The following is a 17,321-nucleotide window of genomic DNA, read 5'->3' as shown; positions in this document are numbered from 1 at the left end:
CCTCTTTTCCATCCGTGCCCCCTCCCCATACAGAGACAGAAAGCCAAGGATAGGTGGGGGCCGAAGCACTTTACTGTGGGGGCGGGGGGGGGTGAGGATGGTAAGGGGACTTTAAATTATTCACTTAAATAAAAATGAGGGAGGGGAGGGGGAGAGCACCCCCCAGCCCCTGTTCCCTCTGTCCGTCTGTCCCTCGGCCGTCGGTCCAGGCAGCGGCTACACAGGCATGGGCATCTCATTGTACTCGTCCACACCCTCCCGCTCATCGAACACTGGCTCCGCCTCATTAGCATCCAGCTGTGGGGGTGGAGGGAATCGAGAAGGTGGATCCTGACCTCAAGCTGGAAGGGGACACCCCAGAGGGCGCCGGCAGGGCTGGTGGGGAGGGGCAGGACGCCTTACACATTTCATCTCTCGCTCGGTGAAGATTCGGGTGAGCACCACCATGCGGAGCGGCACTGTGAGGATGAGGATGAAGGGGAAGGCCAGGGAGGCGGCTGTGGACATGACCGCCCAGAGCAAGGCCAAGCAGAGCAGCTGCAGGGCTGTGAACAGGTGCATACGGAGGGTCCGAACCTGGGGGTGAGGCGGGAGGGGACACGTGAGGCCAGGCTTCTCCCCGGCCTCGGAGGGCCACCTGGCCCGCCACATTCAGGAGGCCCGCCGCATTCTTCCCTGCACAGGGGTGGGGATGGAAGTGCCTTCCTGGGTGCTTCCCAGAGCTACGTCTGTGCAGACTCAATGGCGGCTGGCCCAAGTGGGCAGATGGGGTGCCGGAGGGTATGACCCCCCACCCCCCCCACTGACCCGGAGGGGCAGAGGCACGGGGCTCTTCGAAGCGGGCTCTTACCTTCTTGACGTAGGTCACATCTGGGTGGTGTTTGGGGGGCATGAGCAGCAGGTGCAGCCGCTCGTAGAACTGGATCCCGTTAAGGGAGGTAACTCCCATGTACAGAAAAATTCCAAAGAGCACAGCCAAGGGGATCTGCCGGAGCAGGTCCCCAATAACCAAGGAGAGGCCTGGCGGGGGGGGCAGAGAGGGAGGAACGGCTGGCATCAGGGCTCCCCATCCTCAGAGACCCGTCTGGGAAGGGCGGGGGCAAGAGGTGGACGTACCCACAAGCAGGGCGACCAGCAGCCCTGTTACCCGCTGCTCCTTGACCTCCTGGATCTTGGGCTTGTCCCCAGGCGCCACGGCCTTGCTCATGACGGTGAGCGCGTTGGCGTGGGTGACGGAGCGGACGGTGGCGGCAGCCAGCCAGGGCAGGCCGAAGAGGGCACAGATGCCTCCCATGGCCACGATAAGCAGCAGGTCCAGGTGGAAGCCGGAGCCCTTCTGCAGCATCCGCTCCTTCTTGGAGATGATCAGCCTGAGTGGGGACAGGCACTCACTGACGCCCTGGGACCGGCTTGGCACAGAGCCGTGTCTTTCCAGAGCATCCAGCCAGTAGCCTCTGTCTGTTTTTGGAAGCTGGTGGTCCCTGCCCATCCCGTCAGGACAAGACCTCTGTCACGGAGCTGAGCCTTCCCCAGGCCACCCTCCCTGCCCTTCAGGACAGCTTCCGGTCCGTACCGCGCCCATCCCAGCAAACGTCAGTGGAACTTTCTATTGTCTACAAAATAAACTCTAGGGGCCAGCCAGGCATCCTGGGCTCCCCTCACCCAGTGCACCCATTAACTCCCAGCCTGGCTGGGGCTCCCTTCCGTGAATGATGTGGTTCCTGTCCACAGGGCGCCCTCCTGGCTGGGACCACTCACGTGGTGATCTGGGTCTCCATGAAAATGAGGATGAAGACCAAGATGGCGGGCAGCAGGCTGGCAACCATCATCCACACGGGGAAGGAGCTGTTCTCCCCCAGAGGGTTGATGACCCAGCCCCGCTTTTCTGGGGCTGTCACGGAGAATCCACTGGGCACGCTCAGCTTCTGCAGGATAGAGGTGGGCCCGGGGGTCGGTGAACCTTGGAGGGAGAGCCCTGAACTGCGACAGGCAGGGTGAATGCCGAGGGCCTGCTGTGGCAGAGGCCTGGTGTGTGCCCAGCTGAGAGGCAGGGGCTGGGCTGGAGAACATCTGGAGCCGGGTGCCAGGCAGCACCCCCTCCCTGCTGCGTGTGCTCCACCTTACCTGGGTATAGGTGTCCTCAATACTGTAATCCACAAGCACCATGATGAGGATCGCGATGGGCACCCCAAAGTCCCCAATCACCCGCCGCACCTGTGGGCAAGCACCGTGCTCAGGCCCCCGCCTCCCTCCAGCCGTGACTCGGTCACCCTTCCTGGCCCCCCGCTTCCACCTCCCTCCGGCATTTCAGCCCACACACCCGGCCAGGGAAGAACCGGCTGTTCTTGAATTTGCGCAGGAAGAAAGCGATAAAGAAGGTGCCGGCCATGAGCACCAGCGACAGCAGGGCCGTGTTGGGCTGGCCCCGAGGCCTCCCCTGCCCGGCTGGCACAGATGAGCTCCCATTCCCCGGCCCCAGCGTGGCTCCTGCCCCGTGCCACGTGGTGTTCTCGCCGCTGTCTGCCTCAGAGCTATTGGAGACGGAGCAGCCGTGGAGGGGGTGTTCCTGGAAGATCTGGGGAGAGGACAAAGGACTCCATCAGTGAAACTGGCAAGATTTCTGGGCCTGGATGTATGCTGAGCGGGGCAGACGGGATAGGGGATGGTGGGCCTGGCCTCACAGGGGTTGTCCTGTTGATCAAGAAAATGGCTGAAGTCGCCAGCTGTGAGCAAGGGAAACCGGGCATGAAGAGAGGGGCTCGTCTACTTCGGGCAGCTGCGGACTACAGAGGGGCAGAGTGCGGGGCGCAGAGGACCGCAGTGGCAGTCTCCTAAGCCTGACCCAGGCAAGGGTCTGGTGCCCAAGCTGGGACTCTTTGTCACCTTGGGGGCGTTTCTCTTTTATGCTTCTGGGTTGTCACTTCAACAAAAGGACATATTACTTTTGTTATTAAAGCGCGTGTGAGTGGGGCGCCTGAGTGGCTCAGTCGGTTGAGTGTCCGACTTCGGCTCAGGTCATGATCTCACGGTCCGTGAATTCAGGCCCCGCGGCGGGCTCTGTGCTGACAGCTCAGGGCCTGGAGCCTGCTTTGGATTCTGTCTCCCTCCCTTTAGCTCCTCCCCTGCTCACACTCTGTCTCTCAAAAATAAATAAAAAGATAATTAAAAAAACAAAAACAAAAACAAAAACACGTGGGTTTTTAAGATTGACGTGCAGCTCCAGTATGTGTGTTGGTGGTGACAGGGAGGGTGGCGAGGGGCCAGGAGGAAGAACCAGCCCGTGCTCTGTGGGCTCAGACAGCAGCCCAGGGGAGCTTCGGACAGCCTGGAACCTCACACCCGGAAGCAAGAATGAGAGACGGGCAGGATGTGGCCTGGCTCCCTCTGGTCCCGAGGCCTCACCCCTCCCAGCCCTGTTCTCAGCAGGGCCTGCTCACCTTAATCAGCTTGTAGAAGGTCTCGTAGATGAAGATGAGGGAGATGAGGAAGGCAAAGATCTCCTGGGTGAACCGGGAGACAAAGCGCACCAGGAAGCTCCCCTCCAGGGCCACCATGAGCAGGGCCAGGAGCACCAGCCAGAAGCCGATCCACACGCGGCCCACCAGGTACTCCAGGTTGTTGCTCCTGCAGAACTGGGGGGGCGACCGGTCAGGTCCAGAGCCCGGGGGGCTAACAAGGCAGGCGTGTCGGGGAACAGGAGGGGCAGCTGCGGCAGGGCAGGAAGAGCCAGCCCCCAGGTAGCCTGCGGGCCCTTACCGAGAAGAAGGCCTCCTCAAACACCAGCAGGGGCCCAGAGAAGCCGATCACCAGCAGCGGCTGGGCCCCCAGCAGGCAGAAGATCACCCCCTGGAGCGCCGTGGACATGATCAGCTCCGACACCCCAATCAGGTCCTGAGTTTTCTCTCCTGGGGTGGCAGGGAGCAGCTCAGGAGCTGGCAACCAGGGCCCTGTGCGTGCCCTGCCCCCACCCGAAGCCTCTCCTTACCCAGCAGCCCCCCGAAGGTGATGGCAGGGGACAGGGCTGCGAAGTAGATGAAGATGACGGCAGCCAGGCACTGAGGGTCAAGCGCATCTCGGAAGTCACTCAGGTAGTGGGGATAGCGGCGCCGCACGTCCCGGATCAGGCCCCCAAAGGGCCGGCCCGTCCGCCGGAGGGGATCGTCTTCGACTGCGCCTGCCGCCTCTACCATCTGCAGGAGCGCTGCAGCCCAGGCCTCCGTCAGGGCGCCCGCCGCGGCCCCTCCGTGCTCACCCCGCTCCTCCACGTACACACGGACCCCAGCCGGAGCCCCCGAGCCCCCGCGGGTAGCCCGCTTCTCGACCCTGTCCCGCACTGGCCCATACCCTTATCTTGGGCCGACTTGGGCTCCAGTCCCGCCCCCGTGGGCAACAGCCGGCCCTGCTCCTCTCGCTTCTTGAGCATCTGGCGTTGGAAGTGAGCGACAGATCGCAGCAGCTCCTCGCCCTGCACCTCCGAGGGCGGCAGCACCACGCTGCAATCCAGGAAGGCGTTGATGGCGGTCAGCAGGTCCTCCCGCTCGTCTGCCAGGTAGGCTGCCTCGTGGAATTGCTGTCAAAGCAGGCCGGGGACCGGTGAGGGCACGGGGCGAGGCCAAGGGGTCCGGAGCAGGGCCGGGAGAGACCCCTGGGGCGTCCCGGCGGGCGCTGGGGAGGGCCTGACCTTGTCAGACATGAGAGTAGAGATAGAACGGCCGATCTCGTGGTAGTCCATGTTGGCGCTGCTCGGGCCCAGAAGCAGGAAGAGGAAGCGCACGGGCACGGGTACCTCCAGCACCGCGTCCAGCTCCACGGCCTCCCGCAGCCGCACGAAGGCCATGGTGGGGCGGGAGAGGAACTCCACACAGCCTAAGGGCACGGTGCCATCACGGGCAGGAGAGGGCACGGGCCGCCCCCCGGCCCCTGGTCCCCAGCCCCAGGGTGGCACCGAGGCAGGCGTGGCCGCCGACACCCCTGTCCCCGAGACTCGCCCACATACCCACAAGGACCACCGTGGCCTCGGCGTTCTCGGGGATCTTCTCCAGGAGCTTCAGTTCGTGCTTGGACTTGGAGCGAGTGATGCCGGCTGGCGGGGCTGGAGGTGGCAGCTCCCGCTGGAAACACGGAAGAACGGAGCTCAGCCCTGCCGGCCCCAACCCCCACCCCGCCGCCCCACCCGGGCTCGCTCGCAGTCCCTCGGCCAGCCGTGGTGGCTGGGACCTGAACCAGGTAGGGCCACCGTTCCCCCTCACCTCTCGTTCCACCTCTAGCCGAGTGTCGGGAACGCCTCCGATGAGAGGTTCAGTGACGTGGGGGTCACTCTCGGCCCCCTGGCCATGGTGATGCCCTAGCAGGGAGCCCAGGGAGCCGGCTGAGATGTTTCGAGGGAAGGAGAAGTCCTTCTCATCACTCGGGTGGCTAGAAGAGCAGAGGGCGGTGAAGGAAGGAGAGCGGTGGCCAGGGCAAGGGTCAGGCAGGCAGGGGCAGCAGTGGGGGGGGGGGGGTCTCACCTGTGTTTCAGCAGCAGGGCCCGCAGCACGTTGGCTCTGTCTTCAGCCTTGATCTGGTCAGAGATGACCATCTGCTCCACCACCTGGTGGGCCACCCCAGGCAGGGTCTGCTGGTCCAGGTCCAGAAGCACAGCCCCTGGAACAGGATGGCACAGAGGGGCCTTCATCCCCAGGCAAGAAACGCAGCCAGGGGGCAGAAGGGAGAAAGAACCAGGGACAAGGGGCCAGCTAGGTAAGCATGGTCCCAGGAAGGAGCGCTGGCCCAGAAATCAGCGAGCAGGGCTCCAGGCCCCAGCCCCATCACCTCTCTGACCTGTTCCTTCCAGCACTCTCTCCCACAAGAACATCGTGGGGCTCAGCAGAGGCCACCGAGGCAGGGCCCTCCCAGAGGCCCCTTCCAAGGAGCGCCCAGCCTCAAGTGGGGCGCCCCAGGCCATCCACTCAGACAGGGCCACTTTTTTTGTTGTTAGAAAGTTCCTCCTTTCAGCGAGCCCCACGCTGCCTCCCCTAACATCCACTCTAGGGTCCTAGTTCTGCCCTCTGAGCGTGACACAGCCTATCTGTGGCCTTGAGTCACCTGAATATGTCACCCTCTGCCCCAAGCTCCTCGACTTCCCCAAGTCCAACAGCTGCTCACAGGACAGTTTCCAGATCTTTCTCCCAGTCACTGCTCTGAACGACTATTTGATACAGAAATGGAAGTCCTTTCAAAAGCGACCAGGTCATTTGTCAAGGTCACTTGCAGGAACACAGAACCAAAGAACGGACAGAACCAAAGACCCCTGAGCAGCCAAAATGGATTGCAAAGTCCTGTGACAAAGCACCTGCACTGTGGCACCTCATACAAAGCCTGCAAGCCTCGCTCAGAGCCTATTTACTCCTGGTTTTGAAATAATTCTGACAGAAGGTTTCTGAGTACCCAGCTGTATACAAATAGAGGCCTTCTGACAGCAACCGGGAGTGACTTCCCCAACAGGAAGGAGCAAACAAAGAGCAGAAATATCAGACCTAGACCTCAAGACTCCTGCATCTTATTTTTTTAGTGAAATTTACATAGCCTGTGGGGCCCCTGACTGGCTCAGTCGGTGCAGCATGTGACTCTTGATCTTGGGGTTGTGAGTTCAAGCCCCACACTGGGTGTAGAGATTACTTAAAAATAAAAATCTTTGGAAAAAAAAAAAAAAGAAAAAAATTCACGTAGCCCTATAGATTAGATCATTTCAGAAAAGTTCCCATCAAAATTCTTTAAAAACATGTCAGCATCCCAAACATACCAGCTTCAGTTATCTGAAAACATCACTTAAAGAAGCCATTTGCTAAAAATCCCAGATAACAGAGACTTGTGTCAATCCTGCCCTGCAATCACCAATGACAGAGCCCAAGAGGTGACAGGCTATATGACATCATGAGAAAAGAAGGCTCTGTCCTGAGCTCTGCTAACATCATACACTGTGCTGGTTAAGACAAATTTGGGGGGGGGGAGGGGGGGGCGGGGGTATGCCTGAGTGGCTCAGTCGGTTAAGCATTTGATTAGGTCATGATCTCACAGTTTGTGAGTTTGAGCCCCACGTCGGGGTCTGTGCTAACAGCTCAGAGCCTGGAGCTTGATTTGGATCGTGTGTCTCCCTCTCTGTCTCTGCCCCTCCCCTGAAAAATAAATAAACATTTGGGGCACCTGGGTGGCTCAACTGGTTAAGCATCCGACTCTCGATTTTGGCTCAGCTCATGATCTCGCAGTCCATGAGATCGAGCCGCACATCGGGCTCCACACTGACGGTGCGGAGCCCGCTTGGGATCCTTTCTCTCTGCCCCTCCCGCACTCGCGCTCTCAAATTACATATGCTTAAAAAAATATTTTAAAAAATAACACGCCGCAACTAAAAAATAATAAAAATAAATAAGTAAATAACCATTAGGAAAAAAAGAGATAAATTTGTGGGTTTCTGGTCCTCAGAGAACAGGCTCAGTCAACAAGATTTACCTGGGATGAGGATGGGGCGGGGGGGCAGGGCAGGTTACCATGGGCCAGGGTCCGGCGGAGCTCAAGGAGGCTGCGGAAGGACAGGGAGGCCACGTGGGGCTTCCCCCAGCGCTCCGTCTCCTCCTCCACATCCTCCTCAAATTTGATCCAGCGCGCTGTCTCCCGCCACTGGGGCTCCTGGTTTTTGTCCAGCAGCAACTCGTTGAGCTCCACAAATACCTTGGGATAAGATAAAAGGGCATGACAAGGTCAGAGCCGGCGGAGCCCAGGGGCTGTTCTCCAAGACAACCAGTGTCAGGGTGGGCGTGTGACCCGGCACGGGACATGGCACGCGGGCACGGAGGTACATAGGTACAGAGTTCCCTCCTCTGTAAAATGGGAGTAGGAATACCCACCTCAAAGGCCTGTTATGAGGATCGGAAGAAAAAGTATACAAAACGCTCGGCACCGTACGTGACGTAGTAAATGCTTGATGAACGGTCACCACCCACGTCCCCCGACACTGGAGTGTCCTATGCTTCCACGTCTACACGTTCAAAAACTGACAAAACTGACTGAGAACCACAGAAGAGCAGTCACCGCTGAGGGCACTGAGCAGAGGCGTGAAGGAACCGAGTGCGGAAAACGCTCTGTGTCCAGGGAGAGTTAGCCAGGTGTTTCCGTGTGCAAAAAAAAAAATCACCGAGCTGTACGCTCAGCCCCAGCGCACCTCGCTGTATGCTGTGAGACCTCAATAAAAAGGTCAAAAAAAAAAAAAAAATCCACTGGAAGGGGTGGGGTTCAAGACCAGAGCCCTGGAGCCTAAGAATGACAGCGTCACTAAGTAACAGTGATCCTGGCCAATCGCTGCCCCTGATTGATGGCTCGTGCCAGCTGGGCTGTCATCTTCACAGGTGTGGAAGGCCCAAAGGAGCACAGGTGACTGGATTCCAAAAAATGACACGTACTGCTCTACAGAGCCACCTCTGGCCCAAAGGGTCCTCAAGCTCCTCACTGCCAGCTGCCAGGAAATGGCCAGGATATAGAAATGAACAGGGTCTAAGATGTGAAACAGAATCCTAACACCCAACTCAACAACGTCAAGGATTCTTGTGCAGTGTACAAGCTTCACAACTGCAGATGGCAGTCCTGGAGTTTGAAATTATTGCTGGGGCGAGGGCGGGGGGCGGCTGTGGGGAGAAGATGGACAGGGAGATGACAGAAGAGCATGAAGTAGAGAACAGTACCTCGTGAGGCTTGTGGGGAGCCCGGGGCCGGGTCCGAGGCGTGGGGCCAGGCTCTCGGCCTTCCCGGCCACCCTGCCCAGACCCTTTGGCATTCTTCCGCACCAAGTGCCGACGCACTCCAGGAACGTCCTCGAACCGGTGGCCTGCAGGAGGCAGAGGAACGGTGTCAGGCTCCCCCTTTCTCTTACGCCCCGTTCCCACCAGCATGGGGCATGGCCCGCGCCCAGCACTCACTCTTCATGAGGTCTAGGTCAGCGGTGGCCAGCGTCTGGGCCTCACTCTCGTCTGTGGGGACTCGGGGCAGCAGAGCCTGCTCAGCCCCAGTCATGCTTCCAATACGCCTCCTCTCCTGCAGGTTGTAGCTTCGGTGCCCAGGCTGCGCTTTGGGCTGGGGGCGCCCGGAAGCTCCCCCGTCATCACCTCCTGCCGCGCCACTGGCCACAGCGGCCACCTCTTCCGCCGGGGCTCTGGACCGACAGAGCAGCCATGAGCGGGAGCCACGCAGCAGGATCCTGGGAAGGGGACTCCAACCAGACCCCCGCTCCCGCTCCCCGCTCTTGGTGGGTGTGGGCGTGGAAGAGTGAAGATCCCAGGAGCGGATGCAGCATTTAAATCTGGCCCTACCCTCTCCTGGCCGTGCTGCCAGAGCAATCACACCGGCTCCCTCCAAACATAAACTGCTCAGCAGCAAAAGAGAGCTCGGGCCAGCCTCCTGGGGTGTGGGGCAAGGTGGTGTCGGGAAACGCACCTAGTACAGCGCCCCCCGCCCCCACCAAGCACACCCCTCGCCATGGACTCAAAGCGGGTCACGCGTCCAAGTTCCTAACCAAATGGAGTCAAGTACGTAAGAACGGGCCTTTAAAAGTATAGACGGCTCCCTGGAGGTCATGAGAACACAAACGCCTTGTCCTTACAGGTGCCAGCTTCTGCTCCTGTCCCCCAAATCAGGATGCCCCCTTCCCCTCTGCCACTGCCAGGGAGCCCAAGCCCTGCCACATCATCCTAAACGGCTCCTCCCCAGCCCCGAGCCCACGTCCCAAACGAGTCCCTCCCGACAGGCTTTCTTCCCCAGTATCCACCCACCCCTCGCCCCCGGGCTCTCGGTTCTGTCTGCACCCCTGCCCACAAATCTGACCTACTTTTCCAACGCTACGCTCTCTCTGAGGCTCCTCTGCCTCCCACCGGCCCCTGGGCTGCCCGCCAGCTCGTGCCCCCGTGCACACGGCCCATGTGCTGCCTGCAGCCTCAGAGAGTCGTGGAGCACGCCCTTCTGTTCCCCGCAGCCCTTCACACTGCCTGGCACCCAGAAAACAACAGGTCCGTGATAGTGGTGACCTTGAGACCCAGGGCAAAGTGGTTTCCTCCAACAAGCCTTTTCGGGCTGACACCCCCAGACTCCAATCCCCCGCTGATACCGCATAAATCTGCCCTTCAGCACAGTAACTTTTCTGGTGCCACTTCCCAGGAGCGAAAGGGACTTCTCCTCATCTTCTCGCATCTTTGGAGCCCCAGGGGGTACTCGGAGGTTACGGATCCAACCCCTGATCCAGTGCTCGCTGCTCTACCCGAAACCACAGGTGCAGGAGACGCGGACGGGGGGTGGGGGGCGGCCTTAGCCTGCACACCTGTTCTGTGCCAGGCCAACCCACACTTAACTTTCATTCACACCACCCTTCGATTCCTGCAACCGCCTTGCGAGAGAGCTTCTATTCTTCTGCACACGGAAAGGCTGAGGCTGAGAGAGGTCGTACTTGCCCAAAGGGGCAGGGCTGGGATTTGAGCCCCCAGTCTGAGGATCCTGAGGCTCGTGCTTTTTTCTTCTTTTTTTTTCCCACATCACCTCACTGACACCAGGAGGGGAAGTCTCTGGGGACACTTACCCAGTCTGGGCCCCTCTGCTGGCCCGGGGAGCCCCCTCCTGGTGGGGCAGCGGTGGAGGAGGGGATGGACTGGTCCTCTCTGTCTTCCGGTCGGGGCCTTCATCCTCCTGGAGAAAGAACTGGAACAGGAATCCATGAGGGCAGGTGAGGCCAGGCTAGGGATCCCGGAGGCACCCCCAGGAGCCCTGCCCCAACTCACCTGCACCGAAGAGGGTGTGGAGACAGGGGACGGTTGGGTAAGTGCCCGGGCCCCCTCGGCCTCACTGGCCTCATCCTCATCTTCCTCCCCCTCTTCAATGGTGGGGGTCTCCCCGGTAGGGGAGGCTCCAGGGCGCCTGCGAGGCTTCCTTCCCAGGCCCTGGGGGGTCTTGCGGCGGCGGGCGTCCGGAGGCAAGTGGGCAGACAGCGGGTGATGGATGTGGTGGGAGGACTGGCGGTGGTCTACAGGGAGGAGGGGGCCTGGCTGCAGGCGAGGCGCAGCATCCCTCCCCTCCCCCGCCGCCCTGGTTCCTCCCACTAGGCCCCCCCCAGCCCCTCCCCTGCTGGACAGTCGAGCCCAGCGCCCCCGCTGCCCCCTCCCCGCTGCCCCCTCACATTCAAAGTCTTCCTCCCCATAGCTGCGGCCTGGCTCCTCTCCTCCTCGAGACCCAGCCTCCTGCAGGATCTCCTCAAACCGCTCCACACCCAGGGTGCGGTGGAGTTCATCCTCCTCCTGCTCGGGGAACCCAGGCGCCGCAGAGCCCAAGCTCTCTGGCTCTGGCTGTGGGGAAGAAGGGGTGGAGAGGACACACGGGGGCTCACCAAGGGTCGTACCCTGAAACCCCACCCTGTGCTGAGCTGGGGATCCAGGACCCCCCCACCAGCAGCCTTCCCCTCAAAGGCCAGGGCCATCTGCGCCTGGCACGTGTGCCTGTGCCCGTTCCGGTCCGTTCTAGGGCAGGTGCAGAATCCTGTGGATCCAGCCCCGAGGTAGGGCAGGGCGTGTGAACTGGCCAGTTCACATGGCTGCTGGTGAACAAATCCCCTCTGGCTGGAGAACAACTATCGAGCCTGAAAAGTAACTTCTGGAGGTGCCCAAGCTGACTGGCCGGGACTCTTCTGAGTCAAAGTGAAACCAAGCCCCTGGATAGGAATGCAACGCTTCACCTTGTCAGGAATTCCCCCCCACCACCACCAACCCCAGCGGCACCCCACCGAGCCCAGGGCCCCTCAGCCGGCTCCTAGCCCCGCCTCTCACCCCCTCCCCCACCTGAGTCATACTGCAGGAGAGGAGCAGCGGACTGCGGTGGCGGCGATGCTTTGGAGAGCTCAGCCTAGCTAAGCAGCCTGCTGCCTAGCCACAGTCTTTGTCCAGCCCCCACCACCCCTGCCAGTCTCAGCTCCAAGCACCGCCAAATATTTGCTCTAGAGCTTCTGGACCTCAAGGGCATCGGGATCTCCAAGGGCGGGGTATGGAGCCCCCTCCGTGGCGGTGCCAGTGGCCAGAGCAAGGGGAGGAGGACTAAGAAGAAGGCGGGTCCTGGAGAGACACCGAGGTGGGGACAGGAGCAGCAGGGAGTGGCAGGGATACTGGATACAAGATACAGGGGTCGGGGGGCTTGCTCCCCACCCCCCCCCCGCCCTGCCCCCGCCCATCTCGGCAGCTCTAGCCCGTTCCCCAAGCACCGGGCTCCACTCTCACCAGAATTAGCAGCAGGAGGAAGGCGGCAGGAGGTGGCTGAAGCGAGTGAGCACAGGGAGCTACCCAGGGTGGGAACAGGGGGGTCAAGAGCCCCTCGCACCTGAGGCCGCAGGAGGAAGTCCATGGCAGGCAGGGGTGAACTCGGGAAGGAGAGGGAGGGGACCTGCCCGTGCCCCTTCCCAGTCACGTGCCCTGCTGGGCCAGATGACCAATAAGGGGCTGATTATGGCACTTGGGGTTAATCATTACACTCCTCAGGAAAATCAGGAGGGGGCCACGTGGGGCGATGGCCACGTGGGGCAGGGCAGGGCGGGCCTGGGTGGCACGTGGGGCCAGGGGCGGGGCTGTTGCTGCAAGCAAACTGCCCAGAACCACTGTGCTAGGGCGCTACTGCCTCTAAAGCTGGGTCACAGGGGGTCGCCAGGTTACAGACGCAGGGTCCCCAAAGTTCCTCTCTCTCTGAGGCTAAAGAACCTCCCAGGTCTTCAGGAGACAGCCTCCACTCCCTCCATGGGACTGGAAGTAACATGACCCCCCTCCAACCAATACGCATCCCAGACCCCAGAGACCCCAATAAGGCCAGGGGAGGGATGGCAGCGCCCCTCCCCAATCCATCAGAGGCTCCCCTTCCTCCAGAGTCTGCCTACACACACACACACACACACACGCACACGCACACGCACACACAGACACACACGCACACACCCGTTTGATGTGGACCCTCCGTCAGAGCACCTGTGGCCGTGGGAGGGGCGGTGAGGTGGGCTGGGCAATACTCACAGTACAGAAAGAATCTGCGCCCGAGGTGGGGCGCCGGGGGGCGCTGCTCATGGCCAAATCTTAGCCCTTTTCACTGTCACTGCGGCTTTCAGGGCAACAAGGCGGCGGCATAACCTGAGCAGGGGGAGAGGACCGATCACGTGAGAGCAGGCCTCCAGGCAGAAGTGCCCCAGCCTTGCTCAGCCCCCCAACATACACCCCGCCCGGGGAGGGGGGGAAAACAGGTCTCAGGAATTTCCCGCCAGCTGGCACTGAGCGGTCTCCCTGCGGCTCGGGATCCTCTAGACTAGGAAGGGTTTTAGGGTGGCCCTCAGAGGCTGGAGGGCAAAGAAAAAAGTTACTTATAGGAAGAAATGAGAAAAACAGAGAGGAGAGGACTGAGGCCAAGGAGGCCACAAAGGGCCAGGTGACTAAGGGAGCCCAGGCCCAGACCTCCAGAGAAGGCAGCAGAAATCAGGGTGGGGAGTGGAGGAGAGAGGGGGAGAAAAGACAGGCTCAAAAGGCAGAATCAGGAGCAGTGACTGGTGGCACCCGATGGGGGCTGACCAAGAGAGGAGTATCCTGGGCAGAGGCAGACACCCCGTGGAGCAGAGTGGGGAGAAGGAAAAGGAGAGACTGGAGAGCACCAAACAGCAAGCAAGGGGGTGGCAGAGACACCAGACCCAGGGCTGGGAGGAGACACAGGACTGTGCCCCCTCCCCTGATGAAGTTGCTCCCTGGGGGGAGGGGCAGGAGCCCAACTCCACTCACTCAGTGGGAGGGAGGAAGGGAAGACAGCGGGCAGCGGGCACTGGCAGGACGGAGCTTTATAATGGGGGAGGGGCACGTGACGGACTGGGAAGAGGGTGGGCACAGAAACCCTGAGGTTCTGCCCTAAGGGGCAGTCCTGATCCCTCCCCTCCCCTAGGCGGGAGCCAGGAAAATATGAGTGTCAGGGCTGACGCCCTCCTGACTGTGACTGTAGGGGTGTCTGGGGAGGGCACTGGGTGTGCGGTGGGGAAGCAGAACAGTTGTGGTTAAGGAACCTGACCAGTGCAAACCAGGATACTCATTCCTAGTGGGGGAGGTGGGGCTGGGGGGGCACTCAAGGTTCTCCAAAGTAAAGTACTTAAGTTCCCCAGTGTGTTGTTGGGGGCGGCGGGGGGGGGGGGGGACACAGTGTCCCACTTAGGGCAAACTCGGGCATAAGACAGGTCAGTGGAGGGTCAAACAATATACATCTGGGGGGTCAGTCCAGGGTGGGGAGCCGGGAGCAACACATTCTTGGCAAGCACTCCCACTCAGCTGACGCTCTCCTCACCTCCCCCTAGCAGGCCTTCAGCCAGATCACGTCTGGTGTGGGGGAGAGGGGCACAGGGGAGGCCCCCCCCCACCCCCGCCTGAGAAGGGTGTGTGGTGTCTTGGGCACCTGCAGGTGCCCCACTCCCACTTCCAGGCTGTGCCCTCAGTGTACTCCTCCACCCCCCGCCCCCCACCCCCTCCCCGCCGGCCCAGAACACAAAGCAGCTTCTGTCCAGAGCATCGGTGCCGATAATCCGGGGTGGGGGCACATTCCGGGACCAGCCCCGACCGGCCCGGAGGATTAGCATCTCCCCCACCCCTGCCCAAGGGATTAGCACCCCGGACCCCCACTTGGGCATTAACCACCCCCCAAGTGAACTCGCACATTCCACAGCTCTTCGACGTGTGGCTGGTGGGGGTGGGGTGGGGGCGGAGGGAGGAGGATAAAGTGGATTTCAGGCAGCGCCGCCCCCACACTCAGCACGGGCTCCCCACCCAGACAAGCCAGCCCCCCCCCCCCCAGTCAGGTCCAACTCTCCAGGCTCATCTTTCCCATCCCCACCCAGGTGCTCCCTCTTCTGCCTGACCCCTTGTCCTGACCTGACCCGACGCCCCCTCTCTTCCCAGCTCCGCCTCCTAACCCGGAGGTCGGGGGTAGCGGCCTGGGGCGACCCCCAGGCTAAGGCACCGTGGACGGGCCTTAAGAATAGAGCAGGAGGTCTTAGGGAGGGGGTATCATCTGGAGCCCGCCCAGGAATTGGGAAGGCCGGCGGCGCCTCCCAGAGACTACTCTCTCCTGGTGGCAGGGGGCGCGGCACCCTCGATTTAGGTAACTCTAAAAAACGGACCCCAGATCCCGCTCCCGACCCACACTCCGCGCGCCTCCGCATCCTTCTCCCCAAGACCTCGCTTCCCCGCGCCCCAGTCTCCGCCCCTTCCTCCACTTCCACTCCCTCCCTGCTCTGAGTCCCGAGTTCCCCCCTTTCCTTCCCCCTCCCTTCCTCCCTCCGCGGCCCTGGCCCTCCTCCGCCGCCACCTCTCCGCTTACCCGCTTGCTCTGGACTTCGTGCCCCGGGGGTCTCGGGGTCTCTCCCCCCTTCTCCGGAGCCCTCGCGCGCTCCCGACGACTCCCTAGTGCCCACCTCGGGGCGCACCCCCGCCGCTCCCAACTTCTCCCAACTCAACTTTCCCCCGCGCCGCGGGCAGGCCAGCCCCCTGCGTGCGCGCCCCCCCGGCGCACCGTGCGCGGCCCCGCCGCAGCGGGTAGGGAGGCGGGGAGCCGGGGCCGAGACCCGGGACGGAGGCGCGCTTCCAGACACCGCCCCGCGCTGGGAGCCCGGCGCCCCAGCGGCCACCCTCTCTCCTTCCGCTCAGTCCCGTGAGGCCGCCGCCCGGGCTTCCCGGCACGGGACTTGAGCACCCTGAGGACGCCGTCTCTTGGCCGCATTAGGCACCTCGGGGCGGAAGGGAGCCCGCCTCACGCTGGGGATCCCAGGCAGGAAAACGGCGACACAAAAATGATCGGGAAATTCCGGGCGGAGGAACTTGAAATAGAATGCATCGGGGTCAAGATTCTCCCCCTACGACCCCCCTCACCACCCCCTCCCCAGTAATCCCCACTGCCTCCAAAAAAGTCCGCGTCTTTGCCTGGGGGACGGGAGGCGGTTGGCGATAGGGGTGATTGCTGCTGGAGGTTGGATTCCCATTACCCTGAGCTGACCTAGACTTTTCGAACCGGGTACTTGTGCCTCCGAGAGATTTCCCTGCGGCGACCTCCCTCCTCGAACCCTATTATAATCATCCCCTGCCATTAAAGATCGCTCTGTGTATTTCTGGCTTTCTCAACTCGATGATAAATTCTTCCAGAGGGGGAGTATACTTTTCTTTTTAAAATTGTTATATTTTTTAGTATGCCACCAGGTGAAGCACAGCATTGTGTTTGCCGAAAACGGTCTGATCTAAACGAGTTAATTAACAAATGTTTAGCACCAACTATGGTTTGGGTGCTGAGGAGTGCTGTTTGGGGCCGTTTTTGTCCAGTTCACAGCCCTCAAGAATGCAATCATGAGACAATTAGAGAGGAGAGCAAGAAAATCTATAATCAACTCCTTAAGGGATGAGGTCAAGGCTGCTGCAAGTATAGCATCTGTCTGTGCTTCTGTCTGTTGAGGGCGGTAGCCGACCTGCCAGTCCTCGGCCACACCCTGGTTGACTCCGGTGGGCCCGGGCTCTCCAGACTGGTATGGGGGGTGAGGGGGGACTCCCAGTGTTCCAGCCAGCTTGCCTTGGGGTGTCACAGTGTAGCGAACGGCTGGAGTCGCGTGGGCTCCGAGACGACACACGGGGCCGAGGGCAGAGAGGGGTCTCTGGCGTAAGTTAAATCCAGGGGCACACCTGCCTCTCTTCCCAGCCTTGTGGTTCAGCTGGTCCCCGTGAAGTCATCACCAAAACATGGCTCGGAGCCATTCCCCAATCAATCCTGAGGTCTCCAGATGGCCTGGGGAGAGGTGGAAATCCGTAGCGCGATTGTCAGGAGGTCGTTGGAACCTCGACACCATCAGTCGCGTCAGAGCGCAGCTATCCGGGCAGGGGATGCAGGCCGCCAAATCCCAAACCCCAAACCCCAGAGAGCGCCCCACCCCCACCCTACTGCATTCTGGATGTGTAGTCCCAGAGAAACCCTTTTCAAAAGAAGGTTGTGATCACAGAAAGGAATAACAAGAGCAGGGCACACTGGGAGCTGTGGCGCGACGGCTGTGAGGCCCGGAAAGCGGACACGCGATGCTTCCTGGGACTTGAAGTCCAAGGTTTTCCTCCGCGGTCGAACCGAGGCCCCGGGAAGCGACTGCTGCAGAGAACCTTCGCGCAGCCTGCTGGGAGTTGTAGTCTTTTTGTTGCCTAATGCCCGGGACATTGCTGGGAAACCTGCGAACCCTTAGTACTACACGGCCCAGAAGCCCTTGCGCAGGCAGGGGGGGAGGCGGG

At 61.1% G+C, this 17,321-nt stretch overlaps 1 protein-coding gene across 2 annotated transcripts; it reads right to left on the bottom strand.

Moving 5' to 3' along the window:
- Nucleotides 1-132: 132 nt before the first annotated feature.
- SLC4A2 (solute carrier family 4 member 2) lies at nt 133-15,544 on the bottom strand. Of its 2 annotated transcripts, XM_042975455.1 has the most exons (23): nt 15,385-15,544; nt 13,056-13,169; nt 11,189-11,354; nt 10,794-11,035; nt 10,595-10,713; nt 8,949-9,181; nt 8,715-8,857; nt 7,527-7,707; nt 5,508-5,643; nt 5,250-5,415; nt 4,997-5,111; nt 4,682-4,866; nt 4,345-4,570; nt 3,986-4,201; nt 3,757-3,905; nt 3,438-3,632; nt 2,321-2,575; nt 2,125-2,214; nt 1,759-1,925; nt 1,117-1,370; nt 851-1,020; nt 403-576; nt 133-297 (listed from the first exon to the last, which is right to left on the bottom strand). In XM_042975455.1, the coding sequence occupies exons 2-23, from the start codon at nt 13,104-13,106 to the stop codon at nt 217-219; spliced, it is 3,714 nt and encodes a 1,237-aa protein (XP_042831389.1). In that variant the 5' UTR covers nt 13,107-13,169; nt 15,385-15,544; the 3' UTR covers nt 133-216. The 2 variants fall into 2 exon arrangements, with proteins under 2 accessions (XP_042831389.1, XP_042831395.1); XM_042975461.1 differs by lacking the exons at nt 13,056-13,169; nt 15,385-15,544 and adding an exon at nt 12,376-12,413.
- Nucleotides 15,545-17,321: the final 1,777 nt, after the last annotated feature.

The sequence above is a fragment of the Panthera tigris genome, chromosome A2, assembly GCF_018350195.1.
Source record: "Panthera tigris isolate Pti1 chromosome A2, P.tigris_Pti1_mat1.1, whole genome shotgun sequence".
In the NCBI taxonomy this organism is placed as follows: domain Eukaryota; kingdom Metazoa; phylum Chordata; class Mammalia; order Carnivora; family Felidae; genus Panthera; species Panthera tigris.
This window is presented reverse-complemented; position numbering and strand designations above follow the sequence as displayed.